The 26,584-nt window shown below is 42.9% G+C and overlaps 1 protein-coding gene across 1 annotated transcript in view; it reads right to left on the reverse strand.

The window, feature by feature from the left end:
* RPTOR (regulatory associated protein of MTOR, complex 1) overlaps positions 1 to 26,584 on the reverse strand; it is a 455,351-nt gene that overhangs the window by 399,675 nt on the left and 29,092 nt on the right. The window contains exon 3 of the mRNA XM_015408620.1: positions 8,095 to 8,241. Within this exon, the coding sequence (XP_015264106.1) occupies positions 8,095 to 8,241 (147 nt within the window). The remainder of the gene's footprint in view (positions 1 to 8,094; positions 8,242 to 26,584) is intronic.

Consider the following 26,584-nt stretch of genomic DNA (forward strand, 5'->3'; position numbering starts at 1 on the left):
TAAATTTTCAAAATTTTCAAAAAGGCTAGCTAAAGAGAATGGCATAAATGAGCAATGTTTTCAACAACTTATTTAAAATGGCCATTACAATTACAGAAGGCAGACCGTGGCCAAACTACTAAACCCGAAAACCGGGAAGCAGGTAAGCTCCCTGTTCTGTCTCAGAGCCTCTGTAGGATCTTAGGTGAGCTGTCTAACTTGGCTCTTCATCTATAAAACAAGGGCCAGCCCTGCTGCCTTGCCCTGGCACTTAAACAGCCACAGCAATAGGGATGGGCATGAACCCCCCAAAAATGACCCAAAAGGGCCTCACCCAAACCAAGCTGGTTTGGCAAGTTCGATTTCCCCCTTTCTTCTGGCTACGGCGAGCTACCACCAGGAGAAAGGGGTCAGGGACTTCCCTGGAAGGGACTTCACTTCCACTTTTCTCCCAGCTGTGGCTCACCAGGGCCAGGAGAAGAGGGGGGGACACCCGGGAAGGGTTGCAGCCATTTAACCTGCTGGTTTCACTTCCTCCTGCTTCAAGGGGGGAGTGAAACTGAGGAGCTTAATGGCTCACAGTCATTTAAACCTAACAGTTCAGCAGTGAGAGAGGAGGTCCTAAAACTGATAGACAACTTAAAAACTGAAAAATCACCAGGCCCAGATGGCATACATCCGAGAGTTCTGAAAGAACTCAAATGTGAACTTGTAGATCTCCTGACAAAGATATGTAATCTTTCCTTAAAATCTGCCTCCATTCCTGAGGATTGGAAGGTAGCTAATGTCACTCCCATCTTTAAAAAGGGTTCCAGAGGAGATCCGGGAAATTACAGGCCAGTCAGTCTGACGTCGATACCGGGTAAATTGGTGGAAACCATTATTAAGGAAAGAATTAGTAGGCACATAGATGAACAAAACCTATTGAGGCAGACTCAGCACGGTTTCTGTAAGGGAAGATCTTGTCTCACTAACCTGTTAGTGTTCTTTGAGGGGGTGAACAAACATGTGGACAAGGGGGATCCAATAGATATTATTTACCTTGACTTCCAGAAAGCTTTTGATAAAGTTCCTCATCAAAGGCTCCTAAGTAAGCTCAAAAATCATGGGATAGAAGGACAAGTCCTTTTATGGATCAAAAACTGGCTAGTTCATAGAAAACAGAGAGTGAGTGTAGGTGGGCAATTTTCTCAGTGGAGGGTGGTAAGCAGTGGGGTACCGCAGGGATCAGTACTTGGTCCACTGCTTTTTAACTTGTTCATTAATGATTTGGAGATGGGAGTAAGCAGTGAAGTGGCTAAATTTGCGGATGATACAAAGTTGTTCAGGGTGGTGAAAACCAGTGAGGATTGTGAGGCACTCCAAGGGGATCTGTCAAGGATGGGCGAGTGGGCGTCAACATGGCAAATGGGGTTCAATGTGGCCAAGTGCAAGGTGATGCACATTGGAGCCAAAAATCCTAAATATAAATACACATTGATGGGGTCTGAACTGGCAGAGACTGAGCAAGAGAGAGATCTTGGAGTTGTAGTGGATAACTCACTGAAAATGTCGAGACAGTGTGTGACTGCAATAAAGAAGGCCAATGCTATGCTGGGGATTATTAGGAAGGGTATTGAAAACAGATCAGCCAATATAATAATGCCCCTATATAAATCAATGGTGAGACCTCATTTGGAATACTGTGTGCAGTTCTGGTCACCACACCTTAAAAAGGATATTATAGCTTTGGAAAAAGTGCAGAAAAGGGCAACTCGAATGATAAAAGGGTTGGAACACTTTCCCTATGAGGAAAGGTTAAAGCGCTTAGGGCTCTTTAGCTTGGAGAAAAGACGACTGAGGGGTGACATGATCGAGGTTTATAAGATTATGCATGGGAAAGAGCAGGTAGAGAAAGAGGTACTTTTCTCCCTTTCTCACAATACAAGAACTCGTGGGCACTCCATGAAATTGCTGAGCGGTCGGGTTAGAATGGATAAAAGGAAGTACTTCTTCACCCAAAGAGTGATTAACACTTGGAATTCACTGCCACAGGAAGTGGTGGGTGCTACAAGCATGGATGGCTTCAAAAGGGAATTAGATAAGCATATGGAGCAGAGGTCCATCAGTGGCTATTAGCCACAAGGTATAGCTAGGGGCTCTGGGGCAAGTGATGCTCTGTCTTCTTGGTGCTTGGGGGGGTCAACAGTGGGAGGGCTTCTAATGTCCTGGCCCCACTGGTGGACCTCCTGATGGCACTGGTATTTCTGGCCACTGTGTGACACAGAGTGTTGGACTGGATGGGCCTTTGGCCTGATCCAACATTGGCGTCTCTTATGTTCTTATGTTCTTAAACCCACTGGTGGACCTCCTGATGGCACTGGTATTTCTGGCCACTGTGTGACACAGAGTGTTGGACTGGATGGGCCTTTGGCCTGATCCAACATTGGCGTCTCTTATGTTCTTATGTTCTTATGAGTCTCGTCTCGTTGGGTGTATTCTATTGAGGTAGAACAGGAGAGCCCGCTTCACATCCAAAGTGTGAAGACCGTGACACATTTTCCCCTGATTATAGGTAGGAAGCTGGTGACAGCATGTTGTACTGCCAGCAGTTCCAGGAAGTTTATGTGTCGCTTCCTCTTCTGTGCATCCCATTTGTCCCCAACAGAAAGGCCCATGGTGTGCGCACCCCATCCCGTCAGGGAAGCATCTGTCATTATGGTGATTTGGGGGTGACGGCGGATGAAAGGGTGCTCCTTGGAAAAGATTGGAGGGGACAGTCCACCAAAGTAAGGACTCTTGTATGTTGGAAGGGGGGGTTAGGACAGTGGTATGTGCGTTCTTCAAGGTATCGAAGTTGCAAATGAACCACAGTTGTAGGTGTCGCATATTTAGTTTTGCAAAGACCAGGACCGACATAGTCGCGGCCATAAGGCCGAGTAGCCTCTGTATCTGGAAGGCCGTGACCAAGGGTTGGGTACGAACGATGGTGGCTAAGTGGACGATTTCTGCCGCCCTGTTTTGGGGCAGGTAAGCCATGCATGTCTTGGAATCCAGTAGGGCACCGATGTATTGTATCTGCTGGGCCGGTTGCAATTGAGATTTCTGGAGACTGATTTGTAAGCCCAGATCTTTCAAGAGTACCAATGTCTCGTTGATGTTTGAGACTAGAGTGTCTTTGGAGGACGCCACTAGGAACCAATCGTCTATGTACGGGTAGATGGAGATGCCCTTGAGACGGAGGAAGGCCGGCAACACAATCATAGTCTTTGTGAAGACTCTTGGGGTGCTTGAAAGGCTGAATGGTAGAGCCACATATTGGTAATGGTGTTGACCAAATGCGAAGCGCAGGTATTGGCGATGGGAGGGGTGGATAGTGATGTGGAAGTACGTGTCTTGGAGGTCGAGGGTGGCCATCCAGACGTTTCTCCGGAGCAGTGGCATAATCTGCTGCAAGGACACCATGCGGAAGTGGTGGTAGGTGACATAACAATTCAGCTCCCTCAGATCTAAAATGGGTCGAACACCTCCATCCCGCTTTGGGACTGTGAAGTATCGGGAATAAAATCCCGTCCCGTGGAGGTGTGGTGGTACCTGTTCGATGGCTTCCTTCTGCAGTAGGATGGACACCTCTTCTAGGAGAGGTGGGGAAGGGGGTGTGGTGACGACTACTGGAGTGACGGGGTTCTGGTTGAATTGAATACGATAGCCCTGAGTTACAATGGACAGCACCCATTGGTCCGAGGTGATGTGATGCCAGGCTGAAAGGAAGGGTGACAGATGTGTTTGAACTGACTCGGTAGGAGGGAAGTCAAAAGCCCTGCTTGGAGGACCTTGGTTGTTTGGTGCGTGAGGGTTCTTGTCCAGTTCCGAACTTAGGATTTTGAAAGGTGGGTCTTTGACCACCAGAAGCTGTACGCGGCCTCCATTGCCTATCCGGAGACTGACGATTTGAAGTGCGTCTCTGCCAGAGCCTAGACCAGGTGCGAGGGCGATATTGTTGCCTCGTGGAAGGTGACACCCCTAGAGTGCGAGATGCCTTTATGCTCTTATCAATATCCTGGAGCATGGTATCTGTTGTGCTGTTAAAAAGGCCGAGGCCATCAAAGGAGAGGTCTTCGACATATGACATAGTATCTTGAGGAAGACTGGTATTGCGGAGCCAGGAGTGTCTCCTCAGAGCGATAGCTGAGGCCATTGTTCTGGAGGAAGCCTCTAAAGCATGTTTGGATGTGTTGAGTTGCTGCTTCACAAGAACCATGCCTTCCTTTTGAATAACCCTAGCCACTATATGCTTGTCTTCCGGAAGGTGGGTTAGGAGGTCGGAGAATATTTCCCACAGAGTATATTGATATCTGCTTATGCAGGCTAGGTAGTTAGTGGTTTTGACCCCTAACGGACCCGTGGAGTAGAAGCGTCTCCTGAATGCATCTAATTTCCTACTTTCCCTGCCAGAGGGTGCCGAGTGCAATCGTTTCGACTTGGACGAGGATGTGACGACTACCGAATTTGGTTGAGGGTGGGAAAATAAAAATTCGGCACCTGTGTCCTGGACTCTGTACATGTGGTCCAGACGTCTTGTCGACACTGGTGCTGAAGACGGCTTTTCCCATGGGGTCTTGATAGCTTGCAAGAGGAATGCGGACATGGGGAGTGCAATGGTAGTGGAGGTATCCAGTTGCACAATATCATATACAGGATCAGTAACCTGTGGCTGTTGTTGTACCACAGAAAGGCCGAGAGAGTGGGCCATTCATTTAACAAGGTCAGCATAAGAAGTAAGATTCTCGGATGGTGATATAGGGAAGTCCTCCGCGACCGCCTGGTTCGATGACTTGTGGTCAGGGGAGGTTTAAATCTCCGAAGCCTCTGAGTCAGATTCTTCATCTCCAGAGTCAGAGCAGCCCTGTTCTGGTATTTGTACTGGAGTAGCTTCGGGTTGACTAGTTAAAACTTTTGGTGGAACGATTTGGGGGGTGGCAGAACCCAGAGGTTCCACTTGATGGTGAGAAGGATCTTCAGCCGGAGGTTGAGACAGCGATGCTGAAGGTCTTGATTTATGGGGTGACCTTGATCTGTGAGCAGAGTAGGTCGAATATCGATCCCAGTTGGAATAGCCTGCAGGAGTGAGCCAGGGCATTGATGGTGGATATTTGCCATAGAGGTATCTCAGTTGGCGGTGATCCCACGACATTGGTGGTGGCAGGGGAATGAAGACTCTAGGGGATTGACTTCTAGACCGATCACGTCTCGGAGACAAAGGAATGTGCCGTCCTTGTGAACGGTCTCTCAAAACTTGCTCATCGATATCAATTGTATCGCCATGCAGGCGTGGAGGGTGACGCTGCGTGCTAGAATGAATGTGTCGATTCCGACCTGCATCAACATTGGGAGCTTCCGAAAACGTTGATGTCGACGATGGAGAAGGAGAGAGGGAAATCTCTGCACCCATGGGGTGACTTAGGAGTTCCACATTCTCGACGGCGGAGTAAGGACGCTCCAGTTGTTGAATAGGAGAGTCCAAAATTTGAATGGTAGATATAGGTGGAGGAGAGTGAGTGTCCAATATCGATCGAGCGGGCGGCACTATAGGGGCATCAGCCAGTGCAGACTCCGCTACCTTCACCTTCTTCACCGCTTTGAAGGGCTTGGAGGAACCCTTTTTTGCGGACTTCTCCTTACTTGCCTTGGGTCTCTTCTTCACCGGTGTTGAGGTGGAGGATTGCGCCTTCGATACCGGAGGCTTCGGTGTCGATTGGACGATATTAGAAGCAGACCTCGATACTGGAGCCGTCAAGGTCGAAGGTCTCTCAGAGTACATCATTGTGGTAGGATTTAGAGCGGATTCTAGGAGCGCAACTTTAAGGCGAGCAGCTCGTTTTTTCCTGGTTTGATTGGAAAATCTTGCACAGTGCTGTCACAAGTCAGGTCTGTGAGACTCTCCCAAACAAAAAATACAGAGAGTGTGGCGGTAAGACGGTGTGAGTTTACTACCGCAACGTTGACACCGGTTAAAAAAGCCCCACTTTTTCTCCATAGAATAAGAAAGTAGTGGCGAAAGAAGGGGGAGAGAAGGGAGGGGTAGAGCCCGAAGGCCAAGCTGAGGTAAACGGAATTCCCCCCCTTCAGGAAAAATAAAGTCTTTTTTTTAAAAAAAAAAAATTGTAGGTAACAAAGAAGTAACATGAAAAAGGTTAGAAAAGCGAGGAAAAAATCGAAAGAGCCGTGAGGCAAATAGCCAAAAATAGCGAACCGATCAGACCGACGGAGAAAAGGTCTTTCCAACGTGGCAGTAAGAAAGGAACTGGCGGGATGTCCGTGCCCACCCCTCTGGGCATGCGTGGTGGGGTTCCTGTGCATGCCCGAGGTCTGGGCGCAAAAATCCGTTAAAAGAGCTAGCTACAGCATCGATCGATCCAGCGCGTGTGCACTAGATCCCATGGGTGTGAAGCACAGAGACCACGTCGAAGTTCTCATGGGTTTAATGGCTCACAGCCATTTAAAGCTAACAGCTCAGTGGGTCCGCCGGTCAGCTATTAGGTTTAAATGGCTGCCAGCCAGCCATTTAAATCCAACAGCTGACTGGCCGACCCAGCACCACTCAGCTGTAAGGTTTATATGGCTGTCCTTGAACAGCTGAACCGAACCAGCCAAAAGTCCAGCAAATGTTCAGGGAAGGCACCTTCCCCCAACATCGGTTCGCAAACTCTGAACCAACCCAAGTTCAGCCCGAATTTCGGTTTGTGAGCCGGTTCATGCCCATCCCTACTTCCTAATAAGAAAGAATGGCTGCTAAAAGTTTATGATACTCTGTGAATGCTAAAATTAACTGAAATTCAATGTTAAGTTGATTTTTAAAATGAGTATTGTTTTGTACAATTATAATTCATATGATGATATTGCAATGGATTACGTATAGTATCAAAAAAAAAAATTAAAAGGAAACACTCTATTGGATCCAAGCCACTGGTTAGAAAATAGTCATGAGAAAGCAAAGAATGAGGACCCCAATTAGGAGAAGGGACAAGTGTTTTAGGACAGAAGATGTTCTGCTTATGACGTTTTCCCTTTAGAAATTCAAAGCAGTGACTCTGAGCACCTAATGAGTGCAGTTGTGCAGCTTTCTAGCTTCTCAAGTGACAAAATGACAAAGACTGACAGGATGACTTTTTCTTTTATGGAAATGTGGCAGATGTAAAACCTCTGGTTCTATTAGCACAGCCTTGCAGATAACCCAAGTTAATGTCAAATTGTATTAATGCTGCTCTGAAACATGCAGGTAAATGTATAAGCAAGCTAGTCAATCTTTGCACTTATCTGAAAGGCTGTGTTATTTATATATAGTAAATTTCAATACGTAGACTTTCTGGTTTAACAAAACATTAAATTTGTGGACAATCTTGGCAATCAGAATCATGCTTCAGACCAATTTGGCTTGGTTTCTCAAAGTCCAAGTGAAAATTGAAAATATATAAAATAAGAAATTGGTTTCTAATCATGAATCTCTGGCAGTTGCAACTAGGGGAAATAATATCTATCCAAACAGAGTCAATGGCAAAACTGAAAAATCTTAAATGTAATGACTTCACTTTTAGAATTTACATTGGGAACACTAATTCAATGCTTAACATAAAATGTCTCTTTTATTAAGAGTGTCAAGGCTCTTTTTCATTCTGTGAAATTAATGGCAATAGCAGTAAGTTTCTTCTTTGTAACCCTTGTAAAGCATTAGTTTACTAACTGTATGTTTGGTGCAAGAAGCAGTCATAGACCTCTAGGCCAGCTAAGGTCTTGCAATGTGTAAGATAAATGGGCTTGTTTGACCCCTGCATTCAGCTCTGTAGTAAAACCCATTAGGACACTAATTCTATTAATGTTATCATTTAATTAATTTTATTTAATTAAGCCCTGTATTAATTATCCAGGCCATAATATGGGATGGCAAACAGAGCCAGAAAGATTGGATAAGAATGGCACACTGTCTCCAAATAATTTTTCCCCAGTTCAGTTTTCTGTATGGCTCTTAGTTGTGTGTTTCCTAATCAATGAGAACTCCCCAACCCTGCCCCAGCATTTATAGTGCCCTACTGGCCCACTGCGGTTATCCCTCTGTGCGATCCCTCTGTGATATCTCACCTCCAGCTCCTGCTCCCTCTGCAGGGCAAACTGCTTGAAGGACTTGACAATAAGGCCAGCATTGGAGCAATCATATACAAAAATGGAAGGACTGCCCATCCAAGTCTGTAGGTCATATATGGATAATGGGATGTACTGTGTGTAGTTCTGAAAAAGAAATAAAAAGAATGCACAAGACAATCAATAACCAACAGTAGGCCTTTTGCCTCCAGTATACAGAACTACCGAATAAGTTATTTCTGTGTTCAAGGTTCATCCACTGTGTAATTGTTTAGTCTGCTGGAAAGTCATACAACTATGATAAGCTAGCTTTTGATTATGTTCATTAGAATACATTTCTTGCATTATAATGGACAGCAGGTTATCGAAGTGTTCCATATCATTAACTACATAATAAAGAGAAATAATAAAAACAAACTTTGAAATTCAGAAACGCAAATATATTTCTTTAGAAGGTACACAATTATCCAGAAGGGAAAAAAGCTCCTAATAATCAAATTCTTCATCCACATAAGTAGGAAAGAGCAAGAGGAAGGGGGGGGAGAAGGCCCCGGGGGGGAGTTATTGTTTGTCAGCTAGACAAACAACCATATGATGTATCAGTTCACAGTGAAAAAGAACATTAATAAAAAACAGATCCAGTTTGAGAAGTAACCTTATAGCATAATTTCTGCTTAACATAAACTTTACCAAATGCTTGAGGGCACAGACAACAATGTACTGTACAAGATTTCCATTGCTAGCTTGTTATACTGGAAAAATAATTCTTGCTGCTCCCCATAAAAGACTATACCTGAAGACATTGTTCACATGCTCTTTTATATTAGACAAAATGACTTTATAGCAAAATGTATGAAGAGGGAATGCACTATTGCCTGAATGACCAGAAGCAGGCAATCTTGCATCCACATAGTAGACGGTCCAGCAGCAGAACGAAGCTCAACTCTCATTGCACTGAAAGCCATGGCCAAAAAAACAGCAACACACACCTGGCATTCATACATATTTATTTATTTAAAATGTTTATATGCCTGCTTTTTTTCCTGAGCAACTCAAAACACAAGACAGGCAACAACAATATAAAAACATAACAACAAAACATTCTGTGCAGTTTTGGTGCTACAGAGCCACATAGCTACCATTGCTCCCTCTAAGCTGCGCTAGGGAGCACTGATGCACAAAATTTAAGCTGGCTGCTAAGACGTTTTAGCTTCCAGCTCAAAAGCATTTTCTCTCCATTGAAAACAATGGAGAATGGGGGCACCTCCTTTTGGGGTCCACAGAATTGGATCTCCTGGTCAATTCTTTTTGAAACTTTGGGGAGGGGATTTGAGGAGAGGCACCAACAGCTATGCTTGAAATTTGGTGCCTCTACCTTAAAAAAAAAGCCCCCCAAGCCCCAGATACCCCCAGATACCCCCAGATCGATTCCCCATTATAGCCTATGGGGCCCACTGACTATAATGGTCCCCCTAGGCTATAATGGAGACGGAAAAATAGTTTTGTTTTGTTTTTGCACATCCCTATTGTGCTTTTCAGTATAATTTGTAAGCTGCCTTGAGTCACGGGAAAAGTGGGATATAAATATTTGAATACATTAGTTTGGGCAGGTTGATAACATTTAAGCAACTTCTTGTTAGGCAGGATTCTGACAGTGATTGTTCCACCTCTGTTATACCTGACCTGTAAATCTGTCATATTTCACTAAAAAACAAACAAACCCCAAAGTAGGCTGCAAAACTCCCCCCAAGTGCTGGTATATTTTCTTTTTAATTAATATTTTATTGAATTTTAACATTCATTGTGGAGATACCAAAAATATCAGACATCAGAAGGTCACAATAAAGATGAAGCCCTTTCAAAATTGCTACAACAGAAAAAACGCGTATACGTCGCTGATCCAAAGTAGCAAGAAAAAGCATTCTAGGGAACTTTGGGGAAAAAATGATTGAAGCAGCTAAAGATAAAAACTCATCCCTTTTTTGGAAATTAATTTCAGTTAGACTCTCGGGCCCTAAAACGCCAATATCTTCATGTATACCACCAGACAGATGGGTTTCTTTTTTTCCCCAGAATTGTATGACGATGCAAATCAGCCTCTTTCCTCAACAGTATTAGAAAATATTCCTAAATTGTCTCCTGTAACTCCTGATGAGATTAAATCTCATATAGATCATTTGAAAAATGCTAAAGCCCCCGGCTATGATGGTGTCCCCCCTGAATTTTGTGGATTTTAAATCTGCATTTGACTCTATATCTAGAGTGGGATCATGGGATAAATTAACAAATTCATCCATTGACAGAAGACTTCTATAACTTATAAGGGCCTTACATGAACAAACTTTTTTGAGGGTCAGATGCAGTAGACAAGGACATCTTACTGAACCTATCCAAACCTTTAGAAGGGTCAGGCAAGGCTGTCTCCTAGCACCGGCCCTATTTATTTATTATATAAATAACCTACCCAGCTGGCTCAGCTCTTCTGAACTTCAACCCCCTAGCCTCGCCAACAGAATGATTTCAGTGTTATTATATGCAGATGACATGGTGCTACTCTCCAGAACACCTGTAGGGCTAAGGAGAACCTTCAGGAAGCTCTCCTCATACTGTGAATCAGAATCTCTTATAATTAACTATCAAAAAACTAAGATTGTTGCTTTGGGGCCTAGACAGAGGAATCGGACTTGGATGATCAATGGCCAGCATACTGAGCAAGTGACCAACTTTAAATATCTCTAGGTAGTTCTAAAGGCAACAGGCTCTAGATTCCATCACAGCAATTATTCTGTAGGCCAAAGTGAAAGATCTGCAAATGGTATATGTAAAATTCCATCATTCACAAGGGGGATCACATGTTCCCGCTGCTCTGAAATGATATAAAACTAAGACGCTAGGACAATTGTTATATAGCTCATTTTGGGGGCCGCCCAGCTCACATTTAAAGAGTTCAATCTAAATTTTTAAGAACTATCCTACAAGTCCCCAAATGTGTATCAAATGCCAGAGTAAGATTAGAGACAAGATGTTTAAAAGTCGAGGCATGGGTTAGTATTTTATCTATTTACACATGGCTAAAGGGACAGCTTAGCCCACAAGGTCTACTCCCTCTGATTTACACTGATACTTTCAATCAAACTGGTGCAAAGCAGTTCAAAGCTACCTTTTCAGGATTGGCCTTTCCCCTCAGCTGCTTCTGTTGTGTGAAATGGAACAGGCAAAAAAAATAGTGAAGCAAAGAATTAAGGACATCAAACATCAAACTGATATTGCTAGCATACAAAATATTATGAGGGCAAGTATTAAAAATACAGTTGAGCCAGCGGATAATCTAACACCCTTGGAAGTAAAAGGGCTCAGAAGAGCCTTCTTAGCTAGATGCTCTGCCCTCCCTTCCACTGTACTTGATGGGAAGTATAAGAATATTCCTTATGCGGAAAGGCTTTGCACCTGTTCACTCAGGGAGATAGAGACCTTAGAACATATGTTCTTCAAATGCCCACACTATGAGGTGGTGCATAGAGAGATTATCACCCCACTGATAGGAAAAAAATTGGGTCTGTCGGAAAAAAACTAAACTATGTTGCAAAGAACTGGTCAAGAGCAGTTTGAGAAACAGATTTAGAGCTGTATAGAGTTCTATAGAAGTTTTAAAATATTCTGGTAATTTTGTCTGATTTATAATGTGATGTACCAATGTTGTCTTTCAGCATCATAATGAGTCTCAAATATTGGAGTTGTTCGACTCTTTTAGTGAAGAACTTCAGAAATTTGGGAGTGAATGCTGTTTAGAATAAAGTATATTTTTGTAACTATGTCATCGCTAACATTTCAAGATTTCTACGCTCTGCCAACAGTTTCTTATATATTTTCTTGCTGCCAGTTTGTTTGTGTTGACGTTCCAATGATGAGATAGTGTGAATAAGAGTAGATCTCACCTGTTGTTTCTGTTTCTTAATATAGGAGGCCTTGGAGATTAAATGGCCATGTAGAACTAGTTTAAATGCAGCCCAAATCATGTCTGGGGAAGAAAATTCTGGAGGATTGTCTGCAAAATAATCTTGAATGTTACCTTCAATATCTACTGCCAACAAGTTTTTCAGCAATAAAGAATTGTTCATATTTCAAGTTGGGGTTGTGATGTTATTGTTGTGTAAGGCTATAGTACAAGTGGGTGGGTAGACCTGTTCTTTGGAGGCCAGGTCTAGCAAAACAGTGGAAAGGGGCAGGTAGACCTGTTCTCCAGAGTTCTGGTCTGCTCCCATACAGGACAACATTTTCTGTAATGAAATTTGACTTGATTCTGTTTTCTCTTATAAATGTTTAAATTATTCTTTAAAAATAGTTTGAATATAGTTTAAATTAATTGGGGGGTGTGGCGTCGGTCTCAGAGAAGATGGACGTCTAAAGGGTGAGCTCAGTTCCTCCCCCATTACAAATCTGAAATAAACAGCATTTCTTCCCATGTTTTTGGCACCAATAGTATGGGCAAAAAAGACACTAATGAACATCTACCCTCCAATCTCTCAAATACACAAAATATAAGCTATTTTTAAAAGAAAATGGTAGTGGCATGATCCGCCGCTAAAACAGACAAAAGGGCGGCTGAAGCGGGCTCTTCAAAGGCAGTTCAACTCTCTCAGTCTGAGGAATGCTTAACGGCTCGTCTTCAAGCCATGGAGCACAAATTATTAGATAACATGGCAGCACTTATAAAACCGCTCTCAGACCAATTTTCTGAAATTAAAATAACACTAGAAAAAATGAAACAAACTGCTGAGGGTGCCATGGAACTAGGAATGCTATTTAAGGAAGACTGTCAAGTGCTCTACACTGAAAATGCCTGTCTACAGGATCATGTCACAAATTTAGAAATGACTGTATGGCAAAGCAATCTCAAATTTCGGGGTTTCCCTGAGAAATTGGATCTAGAAAGGGATTTACCTATCTTTCTTTTGAGATGGCTGGCCCGTGAATTGGAACTAGAGGATGATATAGCCCTGCTGATATCCAAAGCAAGCAGGATGAGGTTGCCAGCAAATCCCAATCGCGAGGGTCCTAGAGACATTTTGGCTACTCTCCCTAATGCACAGACCAGGCGAAAAATCCTTGAGACAGCTAGATTTCGAGGCTCCCTTTCCTTTAATGGCGATTGTATTCTTGTCTTTCCCGACCTCCCATCTGATGTCCTCATTAGACGGAAAGAACTGAAGCCCATCACGACATCTTTACAACAGGTGGGTGTTAACGACCGATGGGTAAATCTAACGAAGCTAAAAGTTCTTATTAACGGGAAAGCCCAATTTGCTGATGACTTAGACTCTGATCTATGGTTGCTTCAAGATTCGCATTTGCCTCAGCCAATGGATACTAGTAAAGGATTGCAGAAGAGGAAATCTGAGGAACCTCCATCACCCACATAGAACAGCAAACTCTCAGTCCATGAAGTCTGAATCAAATGACAAGAGTGTATTCGTTTTCTAATTAGTTGTTTTGAGTTATATCTCTACATAGCATATACAAAATGTACTGGTGGGTTGAATTCTTGTATTGAATGTATGTTATGTTTATCAGCAGAAGGGAGGGCTTGCTCTTTTCTAGCCTCCTTCGATATAAGTGTATATCTGTTAGAAAGGTTTATTTTGTTTAGTTCAATCCGAGCTTTTTATTTTGCCTTGGGTTGTTGAAGTTTGGTGTTTTAAGTACAGAAGTTCTCTTTTCCAGTGGAAACCCCAGTCTATCTCAAAAGAAGTAATTTGCCAAAACGGAACTAGGGGGTACCTCTCAATGTAACGCGAGAGATGAAACTTGATCTGTCCAGGAAATTTTCCTATCATTGGTCTAAAGACTCCTTTCTATATCTTGGAATTCATATCATGGCAAACCTAAAAAAACCAACTGAGGTTTAACCATCAACAGAAGTTTTGAGACATACAAAACAATTTATTGAGATGGAAGAAATTACATCTGAACTGGTATGACAGATTCCATCTGATCAAGTCCTTTGTTCTTCCAAAGCTTCGCACCATACCAGTGAGAATTTCACGAGATACTCTTCATCTTTGGCAATCCACGTTTAATGACTTCTTGTCGCAAGGAAAACGCCCAAGGGTTGGTTTTTCAATATTATGCAAAAGCATCAAGCAAGGGGGACTAAGTTATCCAGATGTGAAGACATATCATGATGCCTTTTTGTTGGCCACTCTGGTTCGCATCTTGCGAGATGATAACAAGACAGCATGGAGTAAAACACTCATCCCAGCAAAGATCTTCACCACTGTAACAGGGTTAATTTGGGACAAGGCTGCTAATAGACCGAAGGAAGTTAGAAATCAAACATTATTATCTGATATTCTCAAAACATGGGATGTCTACTGAAGAATGCTAGTTCCCTCACTCTCTTGGTACTCAACTTTTCTTCATCAATCGTGGTTTTCACCTGGAACAGAATCGAATATACAGTCTATCTGGCAAAAGGCTAACTTAACAAGACTCACAGATATTTCATCAAAATCGGGAATCCTTTCAAAAATGGATCTAGAACAGAAATTAAAACAGGCAATTCCGTGGTTTTTTAATTTACAACTTCAACACATGGCTTCACAAATTCACCTTCAAGATATTATACGGGCTCCTCGCACAGAATTTGAATGTCTGCTGGATGGATCGTTTGCCAGGAAAAGAGGTCTGATCACTAAACTCTATGATATGTTATTGCGGCTCAATAAATTAATACAAGTTAATACACTATCAGCATTCATGGCATCGAGATTGTCAAAAGACCTTCACAGAGCATCAGTGGTCCACAATTTGGACCTCCTCCTTATCCAGTGTGAAATCGGCAACAACCAAGTTGCAAAACTTTAAAATATTGACCAGATGGTACCTAACGTCCAACAAACTAAGTTGTATCTCAGCATCAAAATCTTTGCTGTGTTGGCGAGGTTGTGGAAAAGACGGATCCTACATACATTGCTGGTGGGACTGCGACATTATTAAACCATGCTGGAAAGCAGTAGTTACTCAAATTGACCGAATGACTGGCTACACAATTCCTCTAGATCCAGCCTTAATATTTCTGAACTTCTGGCAAGATGATGCAATACCACAATCCCGAAGAGATCTCATTTTAAGTTTATTAACTGCAGCCAAGATGACGATTGCACAACATTGGAAGTCTCCTCAAAGACCTTCAAACACACTTTGGATGGCAAAAGTGTGGGATCAGTTCCTGATGGAAAACACATAAACTCTACCAAACAGAAATCTTTCCAAAATCACAGATTTTATTGAATAATGGTACCCTTTCTATGAGTTTATTACGTCACACATCATACCTCAAAACAAGTTTTGTAGAGACATGGTAATGATCTAACACCACTTATTACTACTCTCTTGCCTATTTTACTTTTTCTGTCCTTCTTATAAAATTTATTTTGAAGCACTTACACACTACTTATAAAGTACAAAAGTTACTGTTTTATTGATTATCGGAGTCTCATTAATGCTTTGTATGTCTGTATGACTCTCAAACAAACAATTGTAATCGTTTATTGACTATCTGTATTGTTCATATTAGATACTACAATAAAAAAAATTAAAATTCATTCTGAGAGGTTTACAAGGTTATGGACCCATGGGCCTCCCTTGGACTGAACTCAGGTTCAAAGAATAATAGAGAAAGAAATACTATGATCAGTTTTAAGCATGTGTATTTTGTTTTAATTTTGTGGTTTTGTTGAAAGTTTTGCTTAAAATACTTAAAATGTAGCATAGGTAAATACTGCGAAGACAGAAGAACTGAGGAGACAGAAGAAAGAAAAGAAGCTTTTATTGTAGATTATTGAAGCAATTAAGAATGTATATATATATATAAAAAGAAAAACAAAGGAAGAAATTGTGATTTAAGAATGTATGTATGCATTATTCCCCCTCATGGAGCACTGCCTTGTCGTGGTGAGGGGGCTTGCGTGGTTCGATGACGTTGTGGGCTATGCCGTGGAGGGCTACCCAAAACGGACAGGCCACAGCAGAGAACTCAGACCAAGCGTGATCCCCTGGAGAAGGAAATGGCAAACCACTCCAGTATTTTTGCCAAGAAAACCCCATGGACAGTATCAAAAGGCTAAAAGATATGACGCCGGAAGATGAGCCCCTCAAGTTGGAAGGTGTCCAATATGCTACTGGGGAAGAGCAGAGGGCAAGTACAAGTAACCCCAGAAAGAGTGAAGCGGCTGGGCCAAAGCCGAAAGGACGCTCAGTTGTGGATGTGTCTGATGGTGAAAGGAAAGTCCGATGCTGCAAAGAACAATACTGCATAGGAACCTGGAATGTAAGATCTATGAATCAAGGCAAGCTTGACGTGGTCAAAAATGAGGGCGAATTTAACTCAGAAGACCATTATATCTACTACTGTGGCCAGGAATCTCGTAGAAAAAATGGTGTGGCCTTTATAGTCAACAAGAGAGTGCAAAAGGCAGTACTGGGATACAATCTCAAAAATGACAGAATGATTTCTGTCCGATTCCAAGGCAAACCATTCAACATCACAGTAATTCAAGTGTATGCCCCAACCACTGATGCAGAAGAGGCTGAAGTGGACCGGTTCTATGAAGACCTACAACACCTCCTAGAACTAACACCAAAAAATGATGTCCTCATCATCATAGGGGACTGGAATGCTAAAGTAGGAAGTCAAAAGGTAACTGGAATAACAGACAAGTTTGGCCTTGGAAAGCAAAATGAAGCAGGGCAAAGGTTAACAGAGTTTTGTCAAGAGAACACACTGGTCATAGCGAACACCCTTTTCCAACAACCTAAGAGGCGACTCTACACATGGACATCACCAGATGGGCAACACCGAAATCAGATTGACTATATAATTTGCAGTCAAAGATGGAGAAGCTCTATCCAGTCAGTAAAAACAAGACCTGGAGCTGACTGTGGTTCAGATCATGAGCTACTCATTGCAAAATTCAGACTTAAACTGAAGAAAATTGGGAAAACCACGAGGCCATTCAGGTTTGACCTAGATCGCATCCCTGATGAATATACAGTAGAGGTGAAGAATAGATTCAAGGGTCTGGATTTGATAGATAGAGTGCCTGAAGAACTATGGACAGAGGTTCGTGACATCGTACAGGAGGCAGCAATCACCACCATCCCAAAGAAAAAGAAATGTAAGAAAGCAAAGTGGCTTTCTGATGAGGCTTTACAAATAGCAGAGGAAAGAAGGAAAGCGAAAGGCAAAGGCGAAAAGGAAAGATTTACCCAACTGAACGCAGATTTCCAGAGAACAGCAAGGAGAGATAAGGAGGCCTTCCTGAATGAACAGTGCAAAGTAATAGAAGAAAACAATAGAATGGGAAGGACTAGAGATCTCTTCAAGAAAGTTGGAGAAATCAAGGGAGCGTTCCATGCAAAGCTGGCCATGATAAAGGACAAAAACGGTAGGGACCTAACAGAAGCAGAAGAGATTAGGAAAAGATGGCAAGAATACACAGAAGAACTATACAAGAAAGACCTCGATGTCCTTGACAACCACGACGGTATAATCACTGACCTCGAGCCAGACATCCTGGAATGTGAAGTTAAATGGGCCTTAGAAAGCATTACTAACAACAAAGCTAGTGGAGGTGATGGTATCCCAGCTGAGCTATTCAAAGTCTTAGAAGAGGATGCTGTTAAAGTTCTGCACTCCATTTGCCAGCAAATTTGGAAAACGCAACAGTGGCCACAGGATTGGAAAAGGTCAGTATACATTCCAATCCCAAAGAAGGGCAATGCCAAGGAATGTTCAAACTATCGCACAATTGCACTCATATCACACGCTAGCAAGGTCATGCTCAAGATCCTACAAGCTAGGCTTCAACAGTACGTGGATAGAGAACTGCCAGAAGTACAAGCTGGGTTTCGAAGAGGTAGAGGAACTAGAGATCAAATTGCCAACATTCGCTGGATTATGGAGAAAGCAAGAGAGTACCAGAAAAATATCTACTTCTGCTTCATTGACTATGCTAAAGCCTTTGACTGTGTGGATCACAACAAACTATGGCAGGGCCTTAAAGAGATGGGAGTACCAGACCACCTCACATGTCTCTTGAGAAACCTGTATAAGGGCCAAGAAGCGACAGTTAGAACCGGATATGGAACAACTGATTGGTTCAGCATAGGAAAAGGAGTACGACAAGGATGTATATTGTCGCCTTGCTTATTTAATATATATGCAGAGTACATCATGCGAAATGCTGGCCTGGATGAATCACAAGCGGGAATTAAGATTGCTGGGGAAAAGATCAACAACCTCAGATATGCAGACGATACCACTCTGATGGCAGAAAGTGAAGAGGACCTCAAGAGCCTCTTGCTCAGGGTAAAAGAGGAGAGCGCAAAAGTGGGCTTGAAGCTCAACATCAAAAAAACTAAGATCATGGCATCCGGCCCCATCACTCCTTGGCAAATAGAAGGGGAAGTCGTGGAAGTAGTGACAGACTTCACGTTCCTGGGATCCCAGATCACCGCAGACTGTGACAGCAGCCATGAAATTAAAAGACACCTGCTCCTTGGGAGGAAAGCGATGGTGAACCTAAACAGCATGATAAAAAGTAGAGACATCACCCTGCCAACAAAAGTCCGCATGGTCAAAGCAATGGTATTCCCAGTAGTCATGTATGGCTGCGAGAGTTGGACCATAAGGAAGGCCGAGCGCCGAAGAATAGATTCTTTTGAAATATGGTGCTGGAGAAGACTCTTGAGAGTCCCTTGGACTGCAAGAAGATCAAATCAGTCAATCCTAAAAGAAATCAACCTTGACTGTTCCCTGGAAGGCCAGATAATGAAACTGAAGCTCAAATACTTTGGCCACCAAATGAGAAGGGAGCACTCACTGGAGAAAACCCTGATCCTGGGAAAGATTGAAGGTCAAAAAAGACGGGGACGGCAAAGGATGAGATGGTTAGACAGTGTCATAGATGCACCGAACATGAAACTGAGCAAACTTCAGAGGACGGTGGAAGACAGGAAGGCCTGGTGGGATCTGGTCCATGGGGTCGCGAAGAGTCGGACTCGACTGTGCAACTGAACAACAAATGCATTATTAGCTAAAATTGTAATCTTTATTTGTAACTCAGTTCTTCAATAAAATAAAATGCAAAAAAACCCCTAATTTCTGTGATAGTCAAATGTAGACTCACTCATAACTTTAATGCTACTAGCTTTTTTGCTCATGAGGTAGAATTCTTGCTCACAATATTTTGGCGTTTAGAGGGAACATTGGTTCTTGGTACATGACTAAGAAAAAAGAGCATCTAGGAAACTTCTTTCAAATCACCTGTTGCTGCTTTTTTCCTTATGGGATGTAATTTCTCTTTGAACAACTAACCCCTAACATGCATATTAACTCCTATAAAACCAAAGCAACTTTGAGGGGTGTTGCATTCTTTTCTTATTCCAAAAAATCGATGCAATGGAATCAAGGGTGAAGGAGGAACTTGGAGGAACCCCATCCATTATTTCTGTGTTGTAGTCCATTAGCATCTCACTAACTGTCTTGCCTTGCTTGTCAAGTTGGAAATCAAAATTAAACCACTGGAAGTTTTCAGATGAATGGCCTATCTTTTTTTACCATACTACATTGGACCATTATGCTGCTGCAGTAGTGGTAAGTGGAGGGCAAGGTCATAACAATAAACATTTCCTGAAATAGTCTGAGGTATTGCTGTACATCTTGGCCTCTCTCTACCAAAAGCTGGATCTACTGCATCTAAATTAGGTAGCAAGCCTCCAAAAGAACTGGTACCTTTCATCCCCAAATGCCCCACCACATGGACATATGGATTTAGGACAGGAGGAGGGGCACGAAGTAATTGTGTCTCTCATTCTCATAATAAATATGCAGAGAAAACCCACTTTTCATTCCAAATAAATGAACAGCGATGCATTGCAGATTATTTATTTATTAAGATCCTCTTTATCTGTCAGACTAAATTAAACATTAAAAAGTAGGCTTGCTTCTTAAGGCAGTCCTAAAAGATTAAACCATCCACAATGGCACTTTTGCCACAACAAGTACAACATAACAAGAGCAATGAAAAATTCAACATAAGAATAAAAATGAATGAAAGCAAAGGGTGAAGAGGAAAAGCAAGAGTTGGGTGCATGTGTATATGCATGTTTTTAAAAGATCAGACCAATTTAACTATTAGTTTTTAAATGTTTCATTCCAACCATGCCATGTTGTCCTTTTATACTTGGATCCCTATGGAAACTCAGCTCTGCTTACTTAAACAAAGCAACTGAGATCTGGCTTTTTGACTAAAACAAATCAGGCTGAAATAATACTTCCTGAGGGGCTTATCCTTTTTAATCTATCAGGATATATTATGCTTAATCTCTCATAAATATAGCACTACCAGAAAATGATGGGTGCTTAGATTTCCATAGACCCACTGAAAACTCACAGGTCTTCCACTGAAGGGCAAAGGGATCATTTGCAAAGCCTCTGATCAGAAGTAGTAACAATATAGCTCAAAAGAGGAGCATGACTACACAATGCTACCCTTGAGGGCATTTCAGGGCCATTCAACTGTCTCTCAAACCAATTGCTAGCAATGGTATGGTCAACTGGATTTCTAGCTGTTGTGTAAGAGCAGCACTGGGGGAAATATGCTTTTATGGATTTGTCAGGTGTCATATATAACAATAGCATTTAATTTACATCTAAACCCTCAATACTTCAATAGTACATAACATGGGCCAGCTGGGGAACAGAGGAAAAGAGCAATTTAAATACTTTTCAGTAAGGCATAAATGTACATATGTGAACATAAGGCTATAAAGAAGCCATTTCTATCACGGCTACAGCAGGACAAGTGCAGCTTTTAAAAAAATGGCAAAACCTGCTTAGGCTTTATTAGAATCTAATAATCCTACCATCCATTTATAGCATACTAATTCAGATGACACTCTTGCCACCAACACTATAGCTAACTTAATGTTTTTCTATTCAAGCAGTGGTAGAAATTTAGCTGACGCCAAGCCAAAGGAAAGAGGATGTCCAACATCTGTCCACAGCAGGGGCACCTTCTCATCCTCATAGGCTGACTTATGCATGCATAGAGGCTTACACAGGCCGGAAGTGGCCCATGAGGCTAAGCTACAACCATAGCAGCCTTGGACATATCAGAGAAGGGGAGGATATTGGAACCCTAAGCTATATCCCTCCAAGAGCTAAGCTCTGTCTCCTCACCCACATTAGATGGGTCACAAGTGCAGAGGGCTGGGCCAACACACACACACACACACACTCTCTCTCTCTCTCTCTCTCTCTCTCCAGTAATTTTCAATATATAAACTGATTCACAAGTTGTAAATTCATTTGTTTCTCAATGAAGGTTCCCCACAATTCAAACTACAAATATGATCCCCACACTATCTCCATATTATTAATGGATGTCAGCCACTAGGGTTGCCAGGTCCCCTCGTCAATCCAGCAGGGGGATTTGAGGGGGTGCCCAGAACTGAGCGGAAATACACCCAAGCCCTGCCCTCAAGCTGTGGCCACCCGCAGCCACCCCTCTCCCTCCAAAAAATTAGCACCTTTCTTACTATGGAGCCTGTATCGGTGTGGCTGATAGGGTTGCCAGCCCCCAGGTCCGGGCAGGGGTTCCCCTGCTCCCGGGGGCTCCAATCCAGCTTTGGCCAGCTGGCCGCCGGGAGAAGCCCTACCCCCAAGATGCGGCCACCTGCAGCCACACCTCTCCCTCCATGCTAAAAGATTAAAGGGCTTCAGCTGATCGAAGGGGAGCACCTGGCCTGCCAACCAGCTGGAGGGTTCTTTAAATCTTTTACCAGGGAGGGAGAGGGGCTGTCACCGGCCACAGCTCTGCTGGTAAAAAGTCCTCTAAAGGGTCTTTTTGCTAGCGGGGTGGGGGCCATGGCATGGGGCTCCTTTCCCAGTGGCAATTCGCCGCTTGGGATTCAGGCCCATGCGGTGGTTCCCCACTCGCTGCAGGGATTGGGGTGGCGGTGTGGGCCTGAATCCCAAGTGGGGAATCACTGCTGGGAAAGGAGCCATGTACATGCCATGGCCCCCACTCCACTGGCAAAAAGACCCTCTTAGCCAGTGGAGCTGCGGCCGGTGACAGCCCTTCTCCCTCCCTGGTAAAAGATTTAAAGAGCCCTCAAGCTGGTCAGCAGGTCAAGTGCTCCCTGCCGAACAGCTGAAGCCCTTTAAATCTTTTTAGCAGGGAAGGAGAGGGGTGGCTGCGGGTGGCTGCAGCTTGGGGGCGGGGCTTCTCCTGGTGGCCAGCTGGCCAAGGGTGGATTGGAGCCCCCAAGAGCAGGGGAACCCCTGCCCAGACCTGGGGGCTGGCAACCCTATCAGCCACACCTATACAGGCTCCATAGTAAGAAAGGTGCTAATTTATTGGAGGGAGGGGCAGAGAACAGAGAACATTTATCAAGAAAACACCTGATCCCAAAATGAACAAATAAAATCATTTTGGGAAATTTGATAGATTAGGTGATAAGAATATAGCATTACCAACATCTCAACAATAAAAAAACCAAGTAACCCACTAAATAACATAGCTGTCTTAACACAGGTCTCTAAGCAGAATCACCACTTTCCCCTCATCTCACAGCATCTCAGAGACAGACATCAAAACACCATCCCGGACCCAACATGAACCCTTCCCATTTTCCACTAAAGTGGAAGATACTATAAATGCACTTGCCTCCACTGTCAGTGGCAAGTGTTTCTATACTTTCAGATGGGGGGAGAGTTACTTCTCCTTTCCTCCTTCACTCTCTGCAGAGAAAAAAAGTGGTTTCCTTACTGTGAACTGGTCATTTGCAGAAAGCAGCAGCAGTCCTAGCAGTTGCTGCAGCTTTTCACAAAAACCAAATCGAAAGGGGAAGAAAATACTCCTTCCTGAGGAACATGGGAGAGGAAAGGAAGTTCTACTCCCTCCCTGTTTGGTGGGAGGCAGCAACCACAGTGACAACAATGATTTATGCCCAGGTCTTTCCCCCCTGGAGCTGCGGTGGCTCAAGTGGTTAAGTCTCTGAACTGCAGGCTGTGGAAGGTCAGTAGTTCAGCAGTTCGAGACCCAAATTGCCGCATGACGGAGTGAGCTCCCGTCTCTAGTTCCAGCTCCTGCCAACCTAGCAGTTCGAAAGCAAGAAATTGCAAGTAGATAAATAGGTACCACTTCGGTGGGAAGGTAACAGCATTCCGTGTGCCTTGGTGTTTAGTCATGCCGGCCACATGACCACGGAAACGTCTTTGGACAGCACTGGCTCTTCGGCTTTGAAACGGAGATGAGTACTGCAACCCTAGAGTTGGACTCCACTGGCTTTTGAGCAAGGGAACCTTTACCTTTACCTTTCCCCCCTTCATTTACCCATACAGGGATGCAGCTTCTCTCTCCTTTCTGGTTAGACTTTTGCAGGAGGCAACAGCAGTGAGTGCTGCTTCCATAAAAGCCCAGCAAATGAGAAACACTGTTCTGTTCCCCGTTGTCTTTGGCAATCAACCACAAATAGTGAGCTAGTCTAGCAAGCCAAGCCCAAATTTGTAGACCACTGCTTAAGAACTTTGCTCATTGTTTATCAAGAGTCATCTTTATGACTACAGAGGTGATAGCAAAATAGTTCAACCTTAACAACAAAAATAAAAAGTAGATTACTTTAGTACTTCAATCAAACAGGGGCAGACACACAAAAGAGATACAGCTTGTGCTTGTTTCTTAAAGTCAACATGGACTTAATCCAGAACTTAAAACATATTCTCCACTCATCTATTTTGTCTTTTTTATTAGGAAGAAAGTATACTTCATCCCTTTCTGACAGGTGAAAATACTACCAAACAGCTATCAAATTTAACATTCCACCTATACAAAACCTGTATCCTGTAAATCTTTACTACACATCCAGCAGAGTCATCATCAGAATACTCCAGCTGATGTGGCAAGTTAGCTGGCAAATAACCAATGAATAAATTCTTCATAATGTAGCTGGCACAAAATCCAGATTTCATTGAACAATGATTTGTTTTTCTCACTGGTAATATTTCACCATAGCATTATTTCTGTCTTCTGTCATGTATTATTTACAAAACACTTGATAAGAAAACTTTGGTGTGTGCTTTGAAAAACACCAAATTTAGTTTAAACAGAATCCTGAACCACAGCAACCAAACTACCTGCCACTTACATTACTAAGGGTCCCTTTAAGTCAGGGGGATGACTCAGTTGTACTGATCAGTGAACCATTTCTATAAAGGGACTGAAATAAGATAAACTTTCACCAGAAGTAAAACTGACAATGATTATGAATAGAAGAGAGGGCATATTAAGACATGGATTCAAACACAGCGGTAAATACTGATAAATACTTTTAATGATTCACAGGATTTAAAATCTAGCAAAACAGATTTTGTGTGCAGTAAAAAGGGGGATTTAATTTTTTTTCCTGTTTGTTGAGCACCTAACACCTTTAGTCTACATCCGTTATGCTTAATTCTAGTTCTTGTTTTGGTCCTGGATTTCTCATTTATTATTTTCATGGCTTAATCTGAACAATTACTTTTCTCATATACACTGAAAGTCATCTGGTTTTTGAGCTTGCAATATTTCCTATTATAAGGTTTAAAAATATTATAATGGTTACTATTCTTTATTCTGTATTGTCACTATATTAAGAATGTTCTGCACAATGTATTGTACTGAAGTGGATGTTTTCCACAAATTGTAGTTTAAAAAGGTACTTAAGCTTGTCATTATTGCTTGTTTTCTACTTTTAACAATAACATTGTTAATAAAAAAAAAGTCTTCCACTGAAATCCTGCACATGCTATATTGTGGTATGTTTAATCTAAGCATTAAATGCAGCCTGGTGGCCATTATTCCATTCTTGGACTAGGTGCTCAAACAGGTGGTGGCTACATGGTTTCAGACTGTCTTGTGGGAGATGGATTTATCTAGACTAATTTCAATCTGGGTATAACCTTGGCTGTCCAGAGTGATGACGTTCGCTATGAGGGCGACGGAGGAGCATGCCCCTGATCATTCTCCTGGCCTTCATGATGACTTTCTATACCACTGACCAAGATATCCTTCTGGAGAAGCTGGCTAAATTGGGACACCATGCTTCAGTGATTCTGCTCTCAATCTGTCTGTCCAGCTCCAGAAGGTGGTTTTGAGGGACTACTGCTTGGCTCCATGACATTTATGTTATGGGGCTCCACAGGGTTCCATCTTGACGCCCATGCTATTTAACATTTGAATGAAATTGCTAGGATCTGGGGATTTGGAGTAATGTACTATCAATAGAACACCAATCTTGATTTCTCCCAGGTAAGTTGAATAGGCTTCTTGAAGTCCTGAACAAATGCTTGGAGAAGGTAAAGGGATGGATGAGGGCCAGAAAAACTGAAGCTCAGCCCAGAGAAGACTGCAGTGCTGCTGATCAAGGACTGAGCAGTCATCCTGTCCTGGGAGAAATTGCACCCCCACACACACACAAAGGAGCAGGATTGTAGTTTAGTGGTGCTGCTAGATCCTAGCCTGCAGATGGAAGTTCAGTGTCTCCTCCATGGCATGTAGACCCTTTTATCAGCATTAGTTGCTATGTCAACTATAATAACCTAATGATTAATTCAATGTGATTTGCATAGGGCTGCCTTTGAAGACTGTACAGTAACTTCAACTGACAGCCAGTTTGGTGTAGTGGTTAAGTCTGTAAACTCTAATCTGAGAGAACCGGGTTTGATTCCCCACTCCTCCACTTGCAGCTGCTGGATGACCTTGGGCAAGCCATAGTTCTGTCAGAGATGTTCTCTCAAGGACAGTTCTGGAAAGAGCTCTCTCAGCCTCTGTCAAGACATTCCCCTTTAAGAACAGTAAGTGGTTGCTGTAGCCACACAGTCAATGTAAGGCACTAGGATGTAGTTAGCAAAGTAGGTCAGCTAAGTGACATCTGTATCTAATTAATGGCTATTGTAAGCTAGTGCACCTGGCAACTGTCAGAGTATGCAATGACTCAGGTAGATCTTGACAGTTCTCCATCTAAGTCAGCCACGTGCAAACTTCTAATTAGTTCATGATTGGCCGACAGCCGGCCAGCTATTTAGTGGGAGCCGGGGCAAGGCCAGTCATTAGATGCATGCTTGCAAGAGAGAAGCATTTAGCCATTATGCTGTACTGCTCATGGTTGCTGGAGTGGCAGGCCGGGACAGACTGCACGGGGCACGTCGGACTAGACGGACTGCTAATCCCAGGCACCAGCCAGCCTCTATGTTTGTTGCTGCTTAGAGCCAAGTGCTCAGGGAAGTATACAGTTAGCGTTTGTGTTTCTTTGTTTGTTCTATGTACATTTTCCTTATCCCCAACTTGTGTGTTTTTATTGTTTGTAATAAACTTATGTACTATTTTAATTGGACAGAGTCGCTGACCCGTATATTTGGCTAATTGGTATTATTAGTAAAAAGGGA

Source organism: Gekko japonicus, unplaced genomic scaffold, assembly GCF_001447785.1.
Source record: "Gekko japonicus isolate JY-2015 unplaced genomic scaffold, Gekko_japonicus_V1.1 scaffold57, whole genome shotgun sequence".
In the NCBI taxonomy this organism is placed as follows: domain Eukaryota; kingdom Metazoa; phylum Chordata; class Lepidosauria; order Squamata; family Gekkonidae; genus Gekko; species Gekko japonicus.